Source organism: Syngnathus typhle, linkage group LG12 (assembly GCF_033458585.1).
Source record: "Syngnathus typhle isolate RoL2023-S1 ecotype Sweden linkage group LG12, RoL_Styp_1.0, whole genome shotgun sequence".
Classification (NCBI taxonomy): domain Eukaryota; kingdom Metazoa; phylum Chordata; class Actinopteri; order Syngnathiformes; family Syngnathidae; genus Syngnathus; species Syngnathus typhle.
In genome coordinates this window covers 13233735-13257867 of record NC_083749.1, presented here as the reverse complement: position 1 = coordinate 13257867, position 24133 = coordinate 13233735, and the positions used below count along the sequence as shown (strand labels likewise).

Sequence of the window (24133 nt, the reverse complement as noted above, 5' to 3'; positions counted from 1 at the left end):
ACGTCAGCTATTTACTAATTAGCGAGAGTTCGGTTTAATTAGCAGTTTCATCAAAATGGATAAGAGAGCAAGTTATACTGTAGCATTTCGAAAGAAAGTCATTGAAGTGGCAGAAGAAATTGGCAATAGGGCAGCTGCGCGCCAATTTGACGTCAATGAGTCAAACATAAGACTCTGGAGGAAGAAAAAAAATCAATTTGATAAGGCAAAGCCTTCAGCAAGAGCACCTGGAAGAGGAAAGAAAGCACAGTATCCAGATGTTGAGGAACAATTAGTGGAGTTTGTTAGGCAGAGAAGAGCTGGTGGAATAGCCATCAGCACTCTTGAGATTAGAATTTTGGCAATGAAATGGATAAAGAGAGACCACCCGGATTCAAACTTCAGAGCCTCTCCAAAGTGGTGCTTCTTATTCATGAAGCGCAATGGCATTTCAATCAAGAGGAGGACTTCAGTGGCGCAAAGATTACCACAGGACTATCAGGGCTCGAAGCTTATTTTTTGCCCAAGTTGCCCTCGGGCAAGTTGGAGAAAATTTTACTTGCCCGAAACAAAATTTTACTTGCCCGAATTTTTTTGGAGTGGATTTTTACTTGCCCGACACATTTTTGCAATAAAAAAGACAACACTATAAGTTTTGCCTTCATATGCCTTCGTATCCGCCAACCGGAAACAAGCTCTGCTGGTGCGCAGGCGCAGAAGAGCCAGGGACGGGTGAGAGAGCATGCATTTAATAATTACGAAGCGCTTTGCCGTTATCAATGTATTGCAGACTTACACGAGAAACTAACCGCTCCCTAGAAAACAAAATGTCGGACCAGAAGCGGCAGAAGTTGCGAGAAATTATGCACAAAATCGTCTTTTTACAGCTTGAAAACATGGTATTATGGCAGGGCAAGTTCGGGCAAGTGAGGAAAAAATTCTACTTGCCCGTCTGCCATCGCTACTTGCCCCGGGCAATCGGGCAATCGTTAGTTTCGAGCCCTGACTATGAGGATAAACTGTTGAAGTTTCAGAAATACGTGATTGGATTAAGAAAGGACCATGACTACGAGGTAAAGGATATTGCTAATGCTGATCAGACTCCACTCACGTTTGATTTACCGGCAAATCGCACCATGGCCTTCAAAGGAACAGGCACTGTAACAATTAAATCGTCTGGGAACGAAAAGAACAGGTTCACGGTTATGCTAGGGGCATATGGGGATGGGAAGAAAATGCGTCCCTATATAATATTCAAAAGAAAAACCCTCCCTAAGAACATAGTGTGGCCTTCTGGTGTAATTGTCAGGTGCCAGCGCAAAGGATGGATGGACGAGGCACTGACTAAAGACTGGGTGAAGACTGTCTGGTGCGCAAATCCATCCACCAAAAGAAGAATGCTTGTGTTGGATGCCTTCCGCTGCCACAGGATGCCAGTCATCAAGGATCTCTTGAAAGAAAACAGAACGGATCTCGTGATAATTCCCGGTGGTATGACATCGCAGTTGCAGGTGATGGACGTCTCCTGCAACAAACCTTTCAAGACATCCATGCGGCGGCGATGGACTGAGTGGATGGCGAATGGGCATCACCAGTTCACAGCAGGAGGTAATTTAAAGAAGGTGGACCTCCTGGCCATAGCCACTTGGATTAAGGAAGCATGGGAAGAGCTTGATACCAACATCATCATCAAGGGATTCAAAAAGTGCTGCCTCACAAACACAATGGATGGCACCGAAGATGACATTCTTTGGGAGGATCTGGTTGCACCGCATGCTATGGAAGTAGAGGAGGAGGAGGAAGATGAGGATTGCGTACTGGGTGAGGAGATGTACGCTGATGATCAGAATCAGCTGCAAGCTTTGCAAAACCTCATCAAAGAGTCAGATTCAGACTCTGACGAGTATTGATTTATGTATTGTTCTCTTCTTGTCATGTTGTGGGTTGAATAAATACCGAAAGAACAATACTGTGTTTGTACCGTGCTCTGGTCATTTCGTCAAAGAAGGTATAATAGTCCTCTTCTCTTCTTGACTGACAATGAATGTGGTAGTTTAATACAATCAGCAAATAACAAAATGCGTATTACAGGTAATATTTTATTTCACAACACTTTGCCTTGTTCCTTTCGTCTCTGCTGTTCACTTCAAACACGCTCCATACGACCGCAATGCTCTTGTATCAGACGCTCGCTCGATCACCTGCTAGTTTGCTGTCTGTCACAATGTACCCTACACAAATCCGAAACATTTGTTGCGGCTCCGAGTCACGACGAGGGGCAAGTTTTGGTTTCCAAGGGTGTTTTTATTCCTCTTCAACGTCTCTCCCATACAGAGCCGCCTCTTTCCCGTGTGCGCACGGAGCGCGGTGGTGCGTTTAGGGGCAGTCGGAGAAATCAACGCCAACAAAAAAAATGACATCCAGCCTAGTTAAGACCATACCAAAGACTATAAAAATGGGACCCATTGCCTCCCTGCGTGTGTGACGATCTTTGGGACTTAAAAAAAAAAAAAAAATAAATAAAATTAAAAATTTTTTTTAAAAAAATTCATAAAAATTGGGTGCGTATTATACATGGGTACAAGCTTTTTTCCAGCATCAGCATGCCATTTTTAGGGGTGCGTACTATACATGGGGGCGCACTATACACGGAAAAAAACGGTATTAAACATTTTTTTTGGTCGTACTGCCTGCAATGACTGCGTTTCCCTAGTAGATGGGGAACCACTCGCCTGCGTATTTACTACCGGAAGCCGTGTCAGAAAGCTCGGTGCACACTCACAAGTGCGTGTACGTACTCAGTAGTACGGACATGGCGCACTCGCGCTCTATTTGTATCAGTCCCGAATTTAGAGCGTGGGCTGTGACGACAGCATTCTTGTAATTTGCACGCTGAGCTTTCAGATGCAGTTTTGCGCTAAAGCCACCCACAAACCTTCCCCTGGAATCCTTCCATTAAAATGAGTCGCCCAAGGAAGAGCAAGGTGGAGAAAGAAAGTGGCCAATTTGGCTCGACGTATGCGACGTGAGGTTCAGCCACATGAACGTCAACATCAACCCGTCACAGATCGAGGTAAACGGACCAACACCTTGGATCTCTCCTAAGAGTTGCCACAACAAATTTTACTCCAGACTATGATGCACTAGCAAAAAAGGGAGACCAACAACACTGTTCCCACTGAAAATGAAGGGGAGGCTCTCAAGTTTGTTGTAAAAAAAAAAAAAGCATTTTGAATATGATTTGTACACATAACAGGGATTGAAACTAGCGACCATTCTCATTTTCAAACAATGCAGGATGCTCAAGGACATTGATGCACCACCTGTTTGCGACTAATTTTAACCTGTAAAGTTCTTAAGGCTTACTTTAAGGAAGTGTTTCCCGTTTACTCAACTCTGTTACCAGGTGTTTGCGAGTTAAAACTCTGCTCTGATTTTCAGATACCCCTCACCGTGTTGCCGTTTTGATTACCGTAATTTCCGCCCTATAAGGCGCACCTAAAGACATAAATTTTTATCAAAAGTCAACAGTGCGCCTTATAGCCCGGTGCGCCTTATATATGGATCAAGTGATGAATTTGTTGATCCATACTGGTTGTACACAGTGCTCTGCCAAAATGTTTTAGTACGTTTTAGTACGACTAGTAAATTACAAGGTCGCATCGCTTCCCAGCATTACGGTAACTGTAGTCAGGGGGCGTCACCGAATAGCTGTTGTACCCGCGAGGCTATTTCATTTCAAAATAGGCTGCTCCGTTAATGTTTCGAGTAAATCTACGGATCGATATGGAAGGGAAACATAGGTAAGTAGTACCAATGCGTTAGATCGAACTTTAGTCAGTTCTGATCATTTTATAGGAGATCGTTTGAGAGACGCGATTGTTTACATTTTGCTGAGGCTCATGGGAGATTGCGAGCTGAGGCTCTTAGGAAATTGCGGATGGCTAATGCTATAACGATAGCTGCTATACGCGCGAGGCTATTTCATGTCAAAATAGGCTGCTCTGTTAATGTTTCGAGTAATTCTACGGATCGATATGGAAGGGAAACATAGGTAAGTAGTACCAATGCGTTAGATCGAACTTTAGTCAGTTCTGATCATTTTATAGGAGCTCGTTTGAGAGACGCGATTGTTTACACTTTGCTGAGGCTCATAGGAAATCGCGGATGGCTAATGCTATAACGATAGCTGCTATACGCGCGAGGCTATTTCATGTCAAAATAGGCCGCGCTGTTAATGTTTCGAGTAAATCTACGGATCGATATGGAAGGGAAACATAGGTAAGTAGTACCAATGCGTTAGATTGAACTTTAGTCAGTTCCAATCATTTTATAGGAGATTGTTTGAGAAACGCGATTGTTTACAGAGGGCTCGTTGGTTATTGGCTAGTGGGTGCAGACCGCAACCCTAGTCAACCTCAGTTTGTTGCAGTAAAGCTTCTATTTTATGCGCCTTATAGGCCGGTGCGCCTTATATATGGACAAAGTTTTAAAACGGGCCGTTCATTGAAGGTGCGCCTTATACCCCGGTGCGCCTTATAGGGCGGAAAATACGGTACTTTATTTGGGTGTATGCTTCCACCGATTCTTCAAGTTGATATATTTGGTCAGAATGTTTGCCGTTTGATGTGATCTCATAAGATAAAAATCTTTCATTAATCTGACCTGCAGGCACTGAAGTGATGGAGACTGTTATTCATAATAACAGTGTCGTATTTTATGAGGATCACTGAAAGCAGTTTTTTAGTGAATTTTTTTTAAATTTTTTAATGCTGTTAATAAATGCATTTGTTTTCAAAAAACTTGTTTGGAATATCCATTACATTTACTACCTACCAAAGGCCAAAATCCTTTATGCAATGACCTTTACAGGTCGCTTATATTACTTCACACAAACACTACGTCCATCTGCTGCTGGTTTGGCCCTCCGGTCCAAATTTAGAACCCAGTTCGGCCCGCGAGTCAAAAGGTTTGCCCACCCCTGGTTTAGCCTGTTGTTGCTCGTTCATGTCTGTTCTTGGTGTTGGATTTTGTCGAACAAATTGCCCCCCAAAATGCGAGTTATACTCCGGAGCGACTTATATATGTTTTTTTTCACATTTTTGGGCATTTTATGGCTGGTGCAACTTATACTCCGGAGCTAGGGGTGTAAATCGCGGGGTTTGTCACGATACGATATCATATCGATACAAAGAAACACGATACGATATTTGCCGATATCTTAAAGCCTGCTGTGATTCATTCACGATATATCACGATATAGTGCTCTACGATCGATATTTTTTTTTTTAAATAAAAAATATAGAACAATATCCTGATTTATAACAATTCATACGCAAAATCAACAAGATACTGCAAACTCTTTATTTAGGAAATTACAAGAGTATTGTAGTATACAAAGTGCTTATTTTAACACTAAACTTTGATGTCGTGTTTTTTCTTTAAATGTGCGGCGAGATTTGTGGTCCCTGAATATTTGATCACCGCATGGCAAGATTTACAAACTGCACGTGTCTTGTCCGTTGAGCCATCTTTTCTTTGGAATCCAAAGTGCTTCCAAACGAATGACTTGAAGCTTAAAGGGGAGCAAATTTCTTCGTGTTTTTGGACACTAGCCATAGCACCAGCCCAGGAGCCGCGTACTAGTTGTCGACTCCCCTTTCACGTGCCTGCTCTGCTCACAACGCAACACGCCGCGCACTGCGCCCGGAAAGAGGAAGCAAGCAACAATGAACTGGATTTCAAAATAAAGTCGCGTCTAATGTCCGAGGTCAAACAGGGCGATATAAATCGATGTTTACGTTTAGCCGATATAAATCGATGTTTACGTTTAGCATCGATGCCAATAAATCGTAGAGCGAGTATATCGATTAATCGATGTGTATCGATGAATCGTTACACCCCTATCCGGAGCGACTTATAGTCCGAAAATTACGGTAAATATATCATATAGCACAGTGGTCCCCAACCTTTTTTGCGCCACGGACCGGTTACTTGTCAGAAATATTCTCGCGGACCGGCATTTATATAAATAAATATATAAATAAATAAATAATACATTTCTAATAAATGTATAAATACGATGAAATAAAATGATACGACTGACATAAAAACAAGTACAAATGACAAAAATAAAACTCACCATTACGTTGAATTAGCTAGTGGGATGTCCAACGCTGCGCGTTCCCTTCTTTTCCGGGGGGGGGGGGGTGCTAGTGGGACGTCCAACGCTGCGCGTTCCCTTCTCTTCCGGGGGGTGGGGGTGGGGTTGATAAGCGGACGTCAACTGCAGCGCGTTCGCTTCTCTTCCGGGTGGGGGGGGCTAATCGGACGTCAAGCGCTTTGTGTGGCGGGCTCCATCTCCATCTAGTGTGGAAACTGAGAAGTGCTCAAGCTGCACCACAGGAGCCGGCTCCTACACCCTTTTCACACCACAATACCACACTCCCCCGTCCACAGTCCAGTCTAAGTCAATCAATGGAAGGCAGGAAGGCACAGGTGAAACACCGAAGGAGCAAGCTCTAGCAGTCCTCCCACTAACTAATTACAACCAACAACAAAAGCCCAAATCACTTATGTCTGTTTGGGAAGTTCACAACAGCCAAACGTTACAAATGACAAACCACAAGACGCAGGTCTTGGAACCACATTGACGACCGCCAAACGCAAATGCCGGGTCAAGGACTGTTCTTCGTCTGTTCTTTGCAACTCTCGTCAAAAGCAACCTTTATTTTTCTTTTGTTTGTATATATATATATTTTTCTTTTTTCCTTTCTAGCATCTAACTTACTCAAAATCATTCTTCCTTCAAAGTCACTCAACTACTTGTCCATAGCAGTCTCCGACAACTTCAACCATTCAACCTGTATTTTCCCTTCAGTCGGGCATTCAGTCATCAATGCTCATTTGCATCTCACACACAGTCTCCAAAAAGGAGTCTTTCTATCACATTGGTCCCAATTCATCCAAGCACTCCACACAACATTCACATACCATTTTCAACTCAAGGTTCCTGATAGAACAATCCACCGATCCAAAAAACTCAACACAAAAAAAAACTGCTTGCAAATTAATCCGAATTTTCTCCTTGCTTTCAAATTCAAAGAACTCAATCTCTCAGATTTAGCTTGCATATAGAAATTTGTATAATCCTACAATACAACCAATCAATAATTTCCATTAAATGTAGCATACAATGTCTCTGTATTAGCATGAGCGGTCAAAAATGGGGGGGGAAGCTTGACATGTTGGAAAATTTGGCTTTTCCTCTGCCTCTTCCTCCACCCTTTGATTGGTATTGTTTTACACGACGACACACTCTCGCCAAGTGGCCCCGTTTCCCACAGTTCCAACAGTCCAAATTTGAGCTGGAGTTTGATTTGAATGGCGGCCTGCGGCCTTGTTGGTCTCTAACTCTTCCTCTGCCCTTTTGGGAACTTCGGAAGAAGACCGTTGTATCTTCATCTAGATCATTACCATCATCTAGATGAAATACATCAGAACATTTGCCTTTCTCAATCGTCACAACGCAAGCAGTGCCTGCTTCCACCAAGTGTTTCCTCACCCAGTTGCCTAAGTCGGGGGGTGAAACAGTGAGGAGCACATTTCTAAGATGTTGCTGATAAGCACTCTCAGCTGCATCATCGAATGGGATGCCACTGTGCAGCCAGAATTCTTTTCAAAATCTTAATTGAATGGTGGTCTCATCACTTTTTATCCATTTTTTGTCTCTTGAATTTATTCTCTTCTCTCTTGTGAAGCTTTCAACCACATTCTAGCACAATTCAACTCTCTCTCTTTCCATTTCTTTTTCTGTCCCTTTGTCATCCTATCTACACTCTCCTCCAAAACATCAACCACTATCTTCCACACTTCAACTTTCAACTTCCCTTCTACACCATACTTTTTCTCCCACTTCGGCATGTATTGCATACAATTAAGACCTTTACTCGCCATGAACTTCTCATCTTCTTCAAGAGCTAGAGATCTACCGTTCTTATTTCCCATCTTAATTTGGTATTTTTGGTTTATACAATTTTTACAATTTTTTTTTCTTTTCTTTGAGGATGCAGGTTTAAATTGACCTTCCACCAAATTCTCTTTGCAGTCAATTTATCCGACCAGTCGCACTCTCTCAACCACACAACATTCATGCAAACAGCTTGGAACAACGGACAAAAAAAAGAATCTACGCCCTTCTTCAATTAAGAAAAAGAAGCTCTGTTGTTTTTCTTAGCCCGTTCCTTCCACTGGGACTTGAACCCCAGCTGTTTCATAGCTTGGAAACACCAAAGCCGTATCTCATAGCTAGGACAAACCAAAGCCGTATCTCATAGCTAGGACAAACCAAAGCCGTATCTCATAGCTCGGACAAACCAAAGCCGTATCTCATAGCTCGGACAAACCAAAGCCGTATCTCATAGCTTGGACAAACCAAAGCCGTATCTGCGCTTTTTTCTATGACTTACTTGTCTCCTCGGTCCGCTGCAATGCCGGACCCCATCAAACCACCTCTGACAGACGAAGGCAGACCTAAGATGCTGGCCCAGCGAAGAAATTCTCTTCCCAGGACTTTCTTTTCCAGGTCCCCATAAAGGACGCTGGCTTGTCGACAATGCAGCACGTCCTCCACCGTCAGCCAGATGGCGGGTATGAGGGTCCCGGGTTTCGGCACCAAAATGTTAGGGTGGTGCTCACTCTAACTTATTTTGCAAGAACCACACAGGAGTCAAGCAAGTCATTTTAGACACCTGCAGGCGGAGAGTTCACTCGTCGCTGTGCTTACAGCGATGGTCGAATGAAGTCTGACTCAGGCCTCGTCAGGTGCTTATCTATTGAGACAAACAGAGTGGGGTTGAAAGTGGGGGTGTGGGAACACACAGGTTAGGGTGGAGACGCTCCCCTGCTGATCAAAGCATAGCAGGGGGCCTTTTACGAGTTTCTGTAAACAAAGCAACTTTGATTGCTTCCTCTGCGTCTAGTCAATCAGTTGAAAGGATCTTAGCACTTTGGTAAACTAATTTTGTCTAGACAGGACAAATTAGTTAAATTATTACAGATTGCATTCCAACATAATCATACGATGAAGATATTCTGCAAACCCTAACACTACTCTTCAGAGAAAATGCAAAGAGGAGAACAACTTGCAACTGGCCACCTTAAATACCTGTAGCTGGAGATCTTTTGTAAAGAAATACCTTCAACCAGGATCCAAACGCTCATTGGAAGCTCAGTGAGCTAGTAGTAGAGTGTCCGCCCTGAGACTGGAAGGTTGTGGGTTCAAACCTCGGCCGGGTCATACCAAAGACTATAAAAATTGGACCCATTGCCTCCCTGCTTGGCACTCAGCATTAAGGGTTGGAATTGGGGGTTAGATCACCAAATGATTCCCGAGTGCGGCACCGCTGCTGCTAACTGCTCCCTTCTTCCCCAGGGGATGGATCAAAATCATACGGGGATGGGTTAAATGCAGAGGACAAGTTTCACCACACCCAGATGTGTGTGTGTGACGACGATCATTGGGACTTTAGCTTTAACTTTATAGGAAGCGTTAAGAGCAGGCCTGGGCAAAATACGGCCTGCGGGCCACATCCGGCCCTTTGTGCGTCTCTGTCTGGCCCGCATGAGGCCAATCATCCATTATATTTGAGTACAACTTAATTTTAAAAAACAATCTGTGTCGTGCGTGCAATACAACTGTTTGCTTTTATTTTGAAAGGCGTCGCACTTCCGTATAGCGTACATGTATGTGAGCTGTGCGTGAAGCTGAACAGTGCCAAGTAATGCTGCCCTCAAAATGTGTGCTGACCCTCAGAACAGAAAAGTTGACAAAGAGTGCCGTGTTTTCAACAAGACATGGACTGCCAAGTATTTCTTTACAGAAATGAAAGGTAAAGCCGTGTGCCTGATTTGTAGTACACAGGTCGCTGTGTTTAAAGAATATAATTTGAGTCGCCACTATACGACCAAGCCTTCAACACCATTGTGCCACAACGCCTGATCAGCAAACTTGACACGCTGGGCCTCAGTACCTACCTCTGCAACTGGCTACTGGACTTCCTCTGTCAGAGGCCACAGGTAGTACGTGTTGGCGACAAAATCTCCGCCAGCATCACGCTGAGCACGGGGGCCCCCCAAGGCTGTGTGCTCAGTCCGCTGCTCTTCACCCTCCTGACGCATGACTGCACTGCAACCTACAGCGACAACCGTATAGTGAAGTTTGCTGACGACACGACTCTGGTGGGTTTCATCACCAAGGGAGACGAGACTCAATACAGGCTGGAGGTTGACCTTCTGACCACGTGGTGCAGGGACAACAACCTCCTGCTGAACGTCGACAAGACCAAGGAGATTGTTGTGGACTTCCGGAAGGGTCACACCCAACACCTGCCGCTGACCATCGACGGTGCTTTGGTGGAGAGAGTGAGCAGCGCCAAGTTCCTGGGGGTGCACATCAGTGAGGATCTCTCCTGGTCCACCAACACCGCATCACTGACAAAGAAAGCCCAGCGCCGCCTGTACTTCCTGCGGAAACTCAGGCGAGCGAGCGCCCCTCCGGCCGTCATGACTACATTTTACCGCGGCACAATTGAGAGCGTCCTCTCCAGCTGTATTGCTGTTTGGGGTGGCGGGTGCACTGACTACAACTTGAAGGCCCTGCAGCGCATAGTGAACACGGCTGGTAAGATTATTGGTGCTTCGCTCCCCTCCTTGAAGGACATTTACACCTCCTATCTCACCCGCAAGGCGACCACGATTGTGAGTGATGTGAGTCACCCCGCTCACTCTTTGTTCGAGCTTCTGCCCTCTGGGAAGAGGTACAGAAGCCTGCGCTCCCGCACCACCAGACTCTCAAACAGCTTCATACTCCAGGCTGTCAGGATCCTGAACTCGCTTCCCCGTTCTGCGTAGCGTCCTGTACTTTTACTGTCTGTATGCACACTGGCTTTTATTTGTTGTTTTATCTATTTATTTATTATTTATTGTTACTCTTATTATTTATTGTTTGTGCCTTCTTGTTTTTTATTTTGCGTCGTTTACTTGTATGGGATAGGGAAAACGTAATTTCGATCTCTTTGTGTGTCTCGGCATGTGAAGATGTTGACAATAAAGCAGACTTTGACTTTTGACTTTGAAGCATGAAAAAAAAATACATCTGTCTGATAAACAGCGCGCAACAGAGGCTGATGCATTGCTTGCAAAACTGTAAGCTCAACAAGGACTTTTTATTAAACTTCACACCCAGAGATGCAGCGGCTTTGTCATTTGAAAAAAAGTTAAAGAAGTTAAGAAAAAATTGTACTGATTAATGATTTTTTTTATTTGACCTATACACCACAATTTCACATAGCTTAATATAAATATAAACAGAATAATTGTATTCTTCTAATTACCAGTACCAGCTATTTAAAATAAATAATTTAGTGCATTTTACAATAGAAGAAAATTGAGCAGGTTTAAATTATCAGGTTTTTCATGTGGCCGCTTGTAAAAATGAATTGCCCACCCCTGGTTTAGAGGCTGTTATTTCTGCAAAAGGAGGATCTACTAAATATTGATGTCATTTTTCTGTTGGGCTGCCCAAATTTATGCACCTGCCTACTTTTGTTCAAGCACTCTTTCTGTAAATCCTATAAACTTCATTTCACTTCTCAAATATCACTGTGTTTGTCTGCTATATGATATATTTAACTGGAATTACTGATCCGAACAACCAATGATTTACCGTAAATTTCGGGCTATAAACTGCATCGCACCAGCTAAAATTCATGATTTTTTTTTTTTTAGTTTTATACTTATATAAGCCGGACCGGACTATAAGCCGCACGTGCGCACAAGTTATTTACAAAGAACGACAGTTCACAGAAAGCCTTTTTAAAGTTTTAATCACATTAACATTTCGTTGTAAACACGGAAGTAACAGCACTAGCTGGGCTAAAGTTTTATTAGCATTAACATTTCATTGTAAACACGGAAGTAACAGCACTAGCTGGGCAAAAGTTTTAATAACATTAACATTTTGTTGTAAACACGGAAGTAACAGCACTAACTCGGCGGGTAAAAACAACAACAACATACCAGTCAACAAAGTCACTGAGTCTTTGTCTTCCTCCTGTCCACTGATACCAACAAAATCTTCCTCCTCAGTGTCCGATTGGAAGAGCGCCAGATGTAGGTCGCAACACTCTCATTCTCTCTTTCGTTGTCGCTTTCATTGTCACTCTCGTCCTGAGGCAAATTCACTCCTGAGCTTGTGCTCTCCTCTCCGTCACGCAGCAGACCGGCTTTTCGAAACCCGTTGATGATGGTGGATTTTTTCACACTGCTCCACGCTGTCAGGATCCACTGGCAGACATGTGCAAAAGTTGCTCTTCGCATGCGTCCAGTTTTTGTAAACGATCTCTCGCTGCTGGTCATCCAAGCCTCCCATACAAGTCGGAGGGGTACTTTAAATCGATTAATTTATTCCAAGTTTACGTGCAACCGCCCTGTTCCCTTCTTTATCAACCAGCTCAATGGCTTTTAACTTGAAAGCTGCGTCATACGCACGCCTTCTAGTGTCTTCCATCATTGAGCTCTGTTTACGCTAACTTTCTTCGTGCACAACGCGCCACTACTGTCTTCCTCGACGCATACTGTATATTCCACCTCTCTCACTCCTACCTTTTCTGCTCAAGCGCCCCTTGGTGGCCGTTAGAAGAAATGCATGCAAAGTCGCCGCATGATCGTGTAAGCTTGTTTAATTACCATTTATAAGAGAATATACGCAAAGATGATTGTCAGGAAAGAGATGATTATTTAGGGACGCATAACTTTTATTAACATAACAGCACAACAGCGGTCCACAGCCTTTTTATGAGTGTATAAGTGTATTAGTCATGAAAGAAATCACGGGAAAAAAACTATGTCAACTGCACCGGCTTATAAACCGCAGGGTTCAAAATTTGAGAAAAAAGTAGCGGCTTATAGTTCGAAATTTACGGTATAAAGGAAAATCATGAAAATAAATGATCAGGGGTGCCCAAACCTTTGCATATGACATAAGGAGACACTAATTGAACCATAACAACAAAGTTAGGTTGGGCCAAAAGCCAAAAAATAAAGAATAGCTACAATAGTTTAATTAAGAAAAGTTTACATTGTGTTTCTTCAAAACCATTCCTTGTCTACATAAACAGTACCCTCTTCCAGGAAACGTTCAATGTACTTATGGTAGAGGTCAATGTCCCAACTGATCGGATAAACATTGAACAGGTTGTTGCCCTCTCCTTGTTAATTGATAAGAAATTTGGGCACAGGGTAGAAGCAGCCGGAGTCAGTCCAGGCAAAAGAAACTGTATGGTATGTTCAATATTTGGATTACTTTAATTCTGTGCTGTCACTGTTGACAGATGTAGTTGTTTGTTTAAACTACACCTTACTCAATGTCAGAATTTGATGGGATTGATCAAAACTTTGTAGAACGGTGCAGCAGTTGAAACCGTCAACAAGCTGTCTTGACTCAATACCACCCTACTTATTCAAAACTACTATTGCAAAATGTGCGCTAATTGAGTTGTACCAAGTAATCAGTTGCTCACTTCAGTCAGCCAAGTTTCATAAACTCCTGAAAGTAGCTGCCATTAGCAAAAGAGAATGCTGGTTGCTTCAATGTTAGCATCACTCAGACTTCCCTTTCTTAAAAAAGATTTCAAAGAAAGTGTTTGCTTTTCTTTTTTGTTTTTATTTGTTTTACACCCCAACTTAGAATTAGTTTGTAACACACAGACACACACGCATGCGCAAACAAACGCAGGTCCATCTACTGTCATTTTCTTCATAAAATAAAATGCACTCATATATCAATCTTGCACTCACAGCCTTAATTGAAGTGGAAACAAAGTAAGAAGCAACATTTAGAATTGTGACAAAATTAAGAAACCTACGTGTCATTGTGCTGTTCAGATATGATTTGATTGAATGAGCCGTTCATTGTAGTATGGAAAATGGACTTGAATACCCCATGCAACGCTGGTTTCTGACATTGTAATATCAGGGGTGATATATTTTTTTATGTTTTCCAAGCTGCGAGTATTTGGGGTCACATTGCTTGAACTGTGATACAGAGGCGGCCTGTATACTGTACTGTATAACAACTTGATGTTTTTGTCATATTGAATTTAAATTTATTGATTCTTCACAGGTGCAACATGCATTCTAAAGAAGAAGTTCTCAGTCTCACAATTCTGGACTGACTGTCGAAAATATAATGCAACAGTTTTCCAGTATATTGGTGAACTGTGCAGATACCTCTGCAAACAGCCAAAGGTACCAGTGTGTGTGTTATTTAACTGTGTGTGTTGTAGATTGGCATTGTCGATTTTAGGGGAGTGTGCATTTTTGAACTAGGTTGACACTGCAGGTCTTAATGCTCAATTTGTATTTTTTTTGTGATTTTATTTGGTGTGTAAGCACCCAGTATGTTACATACAGTGTTGTGACCAATGTCTGTCTGGTGTGTGAACCAAATGCGTCCCCAAATACGGCAAAGGTCATTTTGGCTGCTTGTATCCGGGATCTTGTTCTTTCTGTCATGACCCATAGCTAGTGATCATAAGTGAGGGCCGGAACGTAGATCGACTGGTAAAGGACTGCACTGAAGAGCTGATGGGTGTCTTCACGGACATCTTTAACGTTTCCCCGCAGCAGGCCATCGTCCCATCATGTTTCAAGGCTGCCACCATAATACCTGTGCCGAAGAAACCTGCTCCGTCCTGCTTCAATGACCCCGTGGCACTGACACCCATCATCATGAAGTGCGTTGAGCGGCTTGTCATGGAGCACATCAGATCCATTCTCCCCCCCACCATAGAGCCCTTCCAGTTTGCGTACCGAGCCAAACAGTCCTCTGAGGATGCCATCTGCTCTGCCCTCCACTCAGCCCTTACCCACCTGGAGAGAAGGGACTCGTATGTGAGATTGCTGTTTGTGGACTTCAGTTTTGCATTCAACACCATTGTACCAGAGCGACTCATCTGCAAACTCGACAAGCTGGGCCTCAGTACCTACCTCTGCAACTGGCTACTGGACTTCCTCTGTCAGAGGCCACAGGTAGTACGTGTTGGCGACAAAATCTCCGCCAGCATCACGCTGAGCACGGGGGCCCCCCAAGGCTGTGTGCTCAGTCCGCTGCTCTTCACCCTCCTGACGCATGACTGCACTGCAACCTACAGCGACAACCGTATAGTGAAGTTTGCTGACGACACGACTCTGGTGGGTCTCATCACCAAGGGAGATGAGACTCAATACAGGCTGGAGGTTGACCTTCTGACCACGTGGTGCAGAGACAACAACCTCCTGCTGAACGTCGACAAGACCAAGGAGATTGTTGTGGACTTCCGGAAGGGTCACACCCAACACCTGCCGCTGACCATCGACGGTGCTGTGGTGGAGAGAGTGAGCAGCGCCAGGTTCCTGGGGGTGCACATCAGTGAGGATCTCTCCTGGTCCACCAACACCGCATCACTGGCGAAGAAGGCCCAGCGCCGCCTGTACTTCCTGCGGAAACTCAAGCGAGCGAACGCTCCTCCGGCCGTCATGACTACGTTTTACCGTGGCACCATTGAGAGCGTCCTCTCCAGCTGTATTGCTGTTTGGGGTGGCAGCTGCACTGACTACAACTTGAAGGCCCTGCAGTGCATAGAGAACTCGGCTGGTAAGATCATTGGTGCTTCACTCTCCTCCTTGAAAGACATTTACATCTCCCATCTCACCCGCAAGGCGACCACGATTGTGAGTGATGTGAGTCACCCCGCTCACTCTTTGTTTGATCTTCTGCCCTCTGGGAAGAGGTATAGGAGCCTGCGCTCCCGCACCACCAGACTCACCAACAGCTTCATACTCCAGGCTATTAGGATCCTGAACTCGCTTCCCCGTTCTGCGTAGCGTCCTGTACTTTTGCTTACTGTCTGCTGTATGCACACTGGCTCCGTTTTGCTCCTCTTATTCATTGTGTTATCTGTTTATTTATTATTTATTCATCACTCTTATTATTTATTGTTTGTGCCTTCTTGTTTTATATTGTGTCGCTTACCTGTTTGTCTATCATGTAATATGTCTCGTCACCGTGGGATAGAGAAAACGTAATTTCGGTTTCTTTGTCTGGCTTGACATGTGAAGAGATTGACAATAAAGCTGACTTTGACTTTGATAAATAACAAGTTTATCGAACGATCCGTGTCACTCCAAATCATTAAATCCATCGAAATCTTCATCCTTTGTGTCACTTATAAACAACACCGCTGACTCCGGAAGTAGATGCTGCCCTGACGTCCGACTCATCATCAGTTGCAGTTCCAATTATTCCACAGGCCTATATAACTAGTATATATAAACTGTATATCAAATAACTATAACATAAATAACAAGTTTATCGAACCATCCGTGTCATTCCAAATCATTAAATCCATCGAAATCTTCGTCCTCTGTGTTGTCATGAAGTGAATGGCGCTGAGCAACCAAATACAGCTTGGACCAGGGTTTATTGAAAAAACTCAAAAGACAAACTATAGATGCTTGACTAGGGACGTGAAAAACTGAACAGAACTGGCAAAGACAGGAACCAAAAAAAACAAGAAGACATGGGACGAGAACAATTCAACGGGGAGTGACACACAGACAGGACTTAAATACAAGACAGGTAACGAGAGGCAGGTGACGGCAATTACATAGATTGTGAGCAGACACAGGAGGGGCGGGGCGACGCGAACAGAAACCATGGCAAACAAGGAAACGAACAAAGACGGATCGTGACGTGTCACTTATAAACAACTCATTTGACTCCGGTAGTATAAGCGGCGCTGACGTCAGACTCATCGTCAGTTGCAGTTCCAATTATTCCACAGGCCGAGAGCGCCCTCATGCAGTTTAGTGTGAAAATAACGTGAAGTGATAAGTAAGTAATGTGTTAATGATCAAGTGATAATGTGTTAATGATTTTAATTATTTCACATATAAGTCGCTCGTGAGTCGCACCCCCGGCCAAACTATGAAAAAACTGCAACTTTTAGTCCGGAAAATACGGTACTAACACACAGTAGATGTGTGTGAGTCAAGAGCGGCATACTGCACTCACACTTTCCGATGACAATGGTTGTAGTCCAAACAAGAAACTATGGCTCTTTTCAGTTTTGAACTAATTTGAAAGGAAACACTCACACAGGAACCTCTGTCGGTCACTGTTGACGCCCAGGCACATGCCACACAACTACGCCCCACTTCTACAAGGTACATATTTCACACACAGACACTATCATACATGCAGTATACGGTTATGGTCTCAACGTATATTAGAGATTTTTACTTCAACCGGGTGGGTCTGGAATGTGTCCCCCAAGACAAATGATGGTTTATGGTTGAATATTTAATAAAAACTAGCAAATGTACCTGACCCAAATAGGTCACAAATCCATTTTCAGTGTCAGCACTCTAATAAGCAAAAAGCACACCTTTTTTAGTTTCTCAATGATCAATGAATGGTTTATTTCCAAGGATTGAGATTGTTTGGTCAAATCTTGCAACAATCAATGACAAACCGGATTCAGTTGGGAAATTGTGTAAAATGTAAATAAATCCAAAATACAACGATTTGAAAATCCGTGTCTTGTCCGTTGAGCCATCTTTTCTTTGGAATCCAAAGTCCTTCCAAACGAATGACTTGAAGCCTAAAGGGGAGCAAATTTCCTCGTCTTTTTGGACATTAGCCATAGCACCAGCCCAGGAGCCGCGTACTAGTTGTCGACTCCCCTTTCACGTGCCTGCTCTGCTCACAACACAACAACGCCGCGCACTGCTCCCGGAAAGAGGAAGCAAGCAACAATGAACTGGATTTCAAAATAAAGTCGCGTCTAATGTCCGAGGTCAAACACGGCGATATAAATCGATGTTTACCTTTAGCATCGATGCCAATAAATCGTTGAGCATTATATCGATTAATCGATGTGTATCGATGAATCGTTACACCCCTAATATATATATATATATATATATATATATATGTTTATATATACCGTTTTTTCCATGTATAATGCGCAAAATTTAACTAGTTTATTGTCCTAAAATCTGGGGTGCGCATTATACATGAGTTTTTTTTTTTTTTTAAGAAAATCATGGTAAAACAATTTACGAAGAAAATCTTGTCACGGATGGTTCTTTACAACGTCACTTTCCTCTCTTTTCATTTTAACCTAACTGATCGCGGTGGTGCCTCTCTGGGCAGTCGGAGAAATTAACGCCAACAGAAGTCAAGTTTATTTATTTAAAAAAAAATACATCCAGCCTAGTTAAGAAATCACCAGAAAGATCACCATGACAATTGTGAATAATAAATAAATTATTATATATATTATTATAATAATAAATAATTGTGATAAATAACTGGAACATCACTGAAATATTTGTGATCGCGTTGAGAGTCTCACATATTTCTTTGCTATCGAGTTTGCTACTGCATGCGCAGTGATACTGACCGGCAGAATAACATCCGGTTGTTCCCAAAGATGATTTTTTTTCTGAAATAATTTTACGTTTACGGACTTAAGTAACCCGGCCGGGTCATACCAAAGACTATAAAAATGGGACCCATTGCCTCCCTGCTTGGCACTCAGCATTAAGGGTTGGAATTGGGGGGTTAGATCACCAAATGATTCCCGAGCGCGGCGCCGCTGCTGCTCACTGCTCCCCTCTCCCACGGGGATGGGTCAAATGCAGAGGACAAATTTCACCACACCCAGATGCGTGTGTGACAATCATTGGGACTTAAAAAAAAAAAAAAATCAAAATTTGGGTGCGTATTATACATGGGTACAGGCTTTTTTCCAGCATTTTTTCGACATGCCATTTTTAGGCTGCGTATTATACATGGGGGCGCATTATACATGGAAAAAAACGGTATATATATATACACACACAAACCGGATTCGGTTGAAGTTGGGAAATTGTGTAAAATGTAAATAATACAAAATACAATGATTCCTTCAATCCTTTTTGACCTATAGTCATTTGAATACACGACAAAGACAACATATTTAATGCTCAAACTCATAAACTATATTTAATTTTTCAAATAATAATTAACTTAGAATTTCATGGCTGCAACACTTCCAGTAGAAGTTGGGAAAGGTGGCAAAAAAGACAGAGAAAACTGAGAAAAGCTCATCAAACACCTATTGGGAACATCCCACATGTGATAAGGCTAATTGGGTACCATGATTGGGTATAAAAGGAGCCTTCCCAAACATGCTGAGTCATTCACAAGCAAGGATGGGGCGAGGTTCACCACTTCGTCCACAACTGCGTGAGAAAATAGTTGAACAGTTTAGGAACAACATTTCTCAAAGCAAAATTGCAAGGAATTTAGGGTTTTGAACATCTACGGTCCATAAAATCATCAAAAGGTCAGAGAATCTGGTGAAATCACTGCACGTAAGCGCCACATAACCAAGACTGAATGATCGTGACCTTCGATCCCTCAGACGGCACTGGCTTAAAAACCAACATGAGTGTGTAAAGGATATCACCAAATGGGCTCAGGAAAACTTCAGAAAACCACTGTCAGTAAATACAGTTCATCACTACATCAGTAAGTGCGGATTAAAACTCTACCATGCAAAGCCAAAGCCGTTTATGAACAACATCCAGAAACGCCGCCAGGTTCTCTGGGCTCGAGCTCATGTAAAATGGACTGATGCACAATGAAAAAGTGTTTTGTGGTCTGATGAGTCCACTTTTCAAATTGTTTTTTTGGAAACACTGGACGTTGGGGTCCTCCGGACCAAAGAGGAAGCTGACCATGCGGACTGTTATCAACGCAAAGTTCAAAAGCCAACATCTGTGATGGGATAGGGGTGCATTAGTTCCCATGGCATAGGTGACTTACATTTCTGTGAAGGCAACATAGTAAATGCTGAAAAGTACATAGAGATTTTGGAGCAACATTTGCTGCTGTCCAAGCGACCTCTTTTTCATGGACGCCGCTGCTTATTTCAGCAAGATAATGCCAAGCCACGTTCTGCACGTGTTACAACAGCGTGGCTTCGAAGTAAAACAGTCCAGGTTCTCCCCTGGCCCGCTTGCAGTCTAGACCTGTCTCCAATTGAAAATGTGTGGCGCATTATGAAACGTAACATACGACAGGGAAGACCCGAACAATTGAACAACTGAAGCGGTTCATCAAGCAACAATGGGAAAGAATTCCACATGAGAAGCAAAGAGAATTAGTCTCCTCTCTTCCAAAACGTTTATTGAGTGTTATTAAAAGGAAAGGTAATGTAACGAAGTGGTAAACATGCCCTTTCCCAACTTCTGCTGCACGTGTTGCAGCCATGAAATTCTAAGCTAATTATTATTTGAAAAATAAAATAAAGTTTATGAGTTTGAGCATTAAATATGTTGTCTTTGTTGTGTATTCAATTGGAAATAGGTTGAAAAGGATTTTCAAATCATTGTATTTTGTTTTTATTTACATTTTACACAATTCCCCAACTTCAACCAAATCCGGTTTGTAATTTGTGGAGATTATGGAATATAGTCTATGACAGTTTTCTTGTCTAAAATCATTGAGTCGTGAATCACACTATGCTCTGCGAACCAAAAAAAACATCTTTTGTTGCCTTTGTTTGCTCCTCCCACAGATATGCACGTACACATCATTTCATGGCGGAGCTCCTTATTGATGCAAGACTGAAAGTCCTCTTTGTCCACAATTCTTCTGGTATTTTGTTGAGTGGGTGAATGCTTGGCCATGGCACTGTGCTCGTTTGTAGTCATCTGAATATCAGTAATTAGAAAAGCAACCATTTGCACACATGAATTACACCCATCAAAGGACATACTCACGCAGGGAGTGCTTATTACTGCGCATGCAAACCTTGACTAATCGATTGGCAACTGGTATGTGAAACAATCGTATTTTTTATTAGTATTTTTCTGCTATTTACAATATTGATTAAAATAATTAACTCTATCACTTGTCAGACACTTGCACTCCCATTTTGGCTGTAAGTTGAATTTATTGGTCAAAGTAGTTTCATAAGGAAACTGAGCTGGCAGCAATGGTGTTATTAACACTTAAACATTAATTTGACATTTTACATTTCTTATGGAGAGAAATCGCTCCTACTTATGAACTTTTTGATCTATGAACCCGATCACGGAACAAATTAAGTTTGTAAGTAGAAGTTTCACTGAACTCACAATTACCCAACGACCGTCAAAAAAGTTAGACGCCGACAAAATATCTTTTATCTATAAAATCACACGCACACACACACAATTGACCAAATTTTGTTGATCCGTTTTTTGGCCTCCGTCATTTGCCTAGGCGATCCTGCATCTTTGTCAGTCCGTCAGACTTTCTACTTTATTCATCTGTTCATCGTCAACCCCATGACAAATCTCCCTCGAAATAAAACTTGAAGTCACCTTTCTTCTTGTTTGTTGTCAATCGCGCATCGCATTCAGCCATCCTGCCCAACACACTTAGTCAGTAAAATTCATAATTGACGACACATCGTTTGATGCGATGGTGCAATCCTTGATGGTGTGTTATTGTCAAATATTGTTTGTTTTTTAATCTCCATCGCGGACCGGACGTCATACGGAGGCAGTATCACTGCGCATACGCACTATGGATCCGATGCGCAGAACGGATGGGCAAGACACGTCAGCTATATAAAGAGCGAGAGTTCAGTTTTCTTCCTATTAGTTCCAATTCACAGTTTAATTCGCAGTTTCAATCAGCAAATAACAAAATGCGTATTACAGGTAATATTTTATTTCACAACACTTTGCCTTGTTCCTTTCGTCTCTGATGTTCACTTCAAACACGCTCCATACGAACGCAATGCTCTCGTATCAGACGCTTGCTCGATCACCTGCTCGTTTGCTGTCACAATGTACCCAGCACAAATCCGAAACATTTGTTGTGGCTCCGAGTCACGACGAGGGGCGAGTTTTGGTTTCCAAGGATGTTTTTATTCCTCTTCAACGTCTCTCCCATACAGAGCCGCCTTTTTCACATGTCCGCACGCCTTTTTCACATGTCCGCACGCCTTTTTCACATGTCCGCACTGATCGCGGTGGTGCCTTTACGGGCAATCGGAGAAATCAACGCCAACAAAAAAAATTACATCCAGCCTAGTTAAGACCATACCAAAGACTATAAAAATGGGACCCATTGCCTCCCTGCGTGTGTGACGATCATTGGGACTTAAAAAAAAAATAGGCGGTAGGCGGGGGACACCCTGAACCTCGTTGCCAGCCAATTGGAGGGCACACAGAGACGAACAACCATCCGCAGTCACACCTATGGGCAATTTGGAGTGCTCAATCAGTCCATCATGCATGTTTTGGGATGTGGGAGGAAACAGGAATGCCCTGCGTGTGTGACGATCATTGGGACTTAAAAAAAAAAAAAAAAAACGATTTTTTTTAAAAATTCATAAAAATTGGGTGCGTATTATACATGGGTACAGGCTTTTTTTTCCAGCATCAACATGCCATTTTTAGGGTGCGTATTATACATGGGGGCGCATTATTCACGGAAAAAAACCGGTACATAAAACAAGTATAGTAGTTTTGTTTTTCAAAGCTGGTCCGAACCTGGAGCAAGTTCTTGCGACCATATTCTACTTTGAAATAAGTCTGACATGCAAGACATCTTAAAACATTAGCATTTGTTTTTATTTTCTCACTCTTGTAATGTAACTTTTATCCCCCTCAGACAGAGATTGACAAGGTCCACTCGGTGCGGATGGGAGTCGGGAATGGGCTGCGTCAGGATGTCTGGCAGGAGTTCCATAGACGCTTTGGAAACATAAAAATGTGCGAGGTGTATGGCTCCACTGAGGGAAACCTTTGTTTCATGAATTACATGGGCAAGATTGGCACAGTGGGGCGTTCCAACTTCATCTACAGGGTGAGATTGTTAAATATTGTTGTGTATTTACCCCTAAAAAGTGTCTAAATCAACATGTATGGGTTGAATTGTAGCAATAATTAGTTTAGGAATTACCTAAAAACAGAAGTATAAACCTCTATATTGATTTATTGATACTTTTACGGCTATTTGATAGAAAACAATTCATACATCCATTTTCTGTACCGCTTGTCCCCACGGGGTCGCGGGCGTGCTGGGGCCTATCCCAGCAGCCATCGGGCAGTAGGCGGGGGACACCCTGAACCAGTTGCCAGCCAATTGGAGGGCACACAGAGACGAACAACCATCCGCAGTCACACCTATGGGCAATTTGGAGTGCTCAATCAGTCCATCATGCATGTTTTGGGATGTGGGAGGAAACAGGAATGCCTGGAGAAAACCCAGGCAGGCACGATGAGAACATGCAAACTACACACAGGGAGGGCCGGAGCTGGAATCGAACCCACACCCTCTGACTTGTGAGGCGGACATGCTAACCAGTGCTCGACGGTGCCGGCTGGAAACAATACAATACATCTTTATATACAGTATATTGCCCTTTCACAACAGCTCTTCCCTTAAAGCGCTTTACAAACACATATAATTATGGAAGTGGCGAGTGTGTATTGCTGGTCCGCTATTCATTTTAAAGACAGATATTAGTACTGGCAACTTCCTATCATTTGTTACCAATCCTGGATGTTTCAAGAGAAGAGAGACCAAAATGAGGACGAAGACACAGTGGGAACAGGAAGGTCACATAGGCAATCACACAACACAGACTGTAATCTATATTCATTGTTTTCACATCGCAATTTCACTCACCCAGATGAAAGTCAAGCCTGCAAATCGCCGCAACAATTCTTCATACTTAGCATTACGGTAGCACGCCGCCAACTACCAACTTCAGAATAAAAGATGGCCCTCAGAGCATTGGCAGCATGTGACTGTAATACGTACATGGTATGACCAATTGTGGCTGCAACCTTGACTTTGACTTATTTTGTGCCTGAAAATACAGAAAGCATAGTGTTAACTCAACCTTGTTCTTAGTGCTGAAAAGACCAAGCTAATGATATTTTCAAATGTCAGAAGAAAGACGATAACCCAAATGTTCTTACTTTTAGACATACACTACCAGTCAAAAGTTTGGGGTCACTTAGAAATGTCCTTTTTTTAAAATAAAATCATTATTTTTTT

General features: G+C 42.8%; 1 protein-coding gene across 4 annotated transcripts in view; it reads left to right on the top strand.

Annotated features, from left to right (window-relative positions):
- Nucleotides 1-24133, top strand: part of slc27a6 (solute carrier family 27 member 6) — a 97576-nt gene that overhangs the window by 16550 nt on the left and 56893 nt on the right. For all 4 annotated transcript variants that reach the window (XM_061293680.1, XM_061293679.1, XM_061293681.1 and 1 more), the window contains exons 4-5: nt 14162-14286; nt 22739-22933. In XM_061293680.1, coding sequence (XP_061149664.1) covers nt 14162-14286; nt 22739-22933 — 320 coding nt within the window. The remainder of the gene's footprint in view (nt 1-14161; nt 14287-22738; nt 22934-24133) is intronic.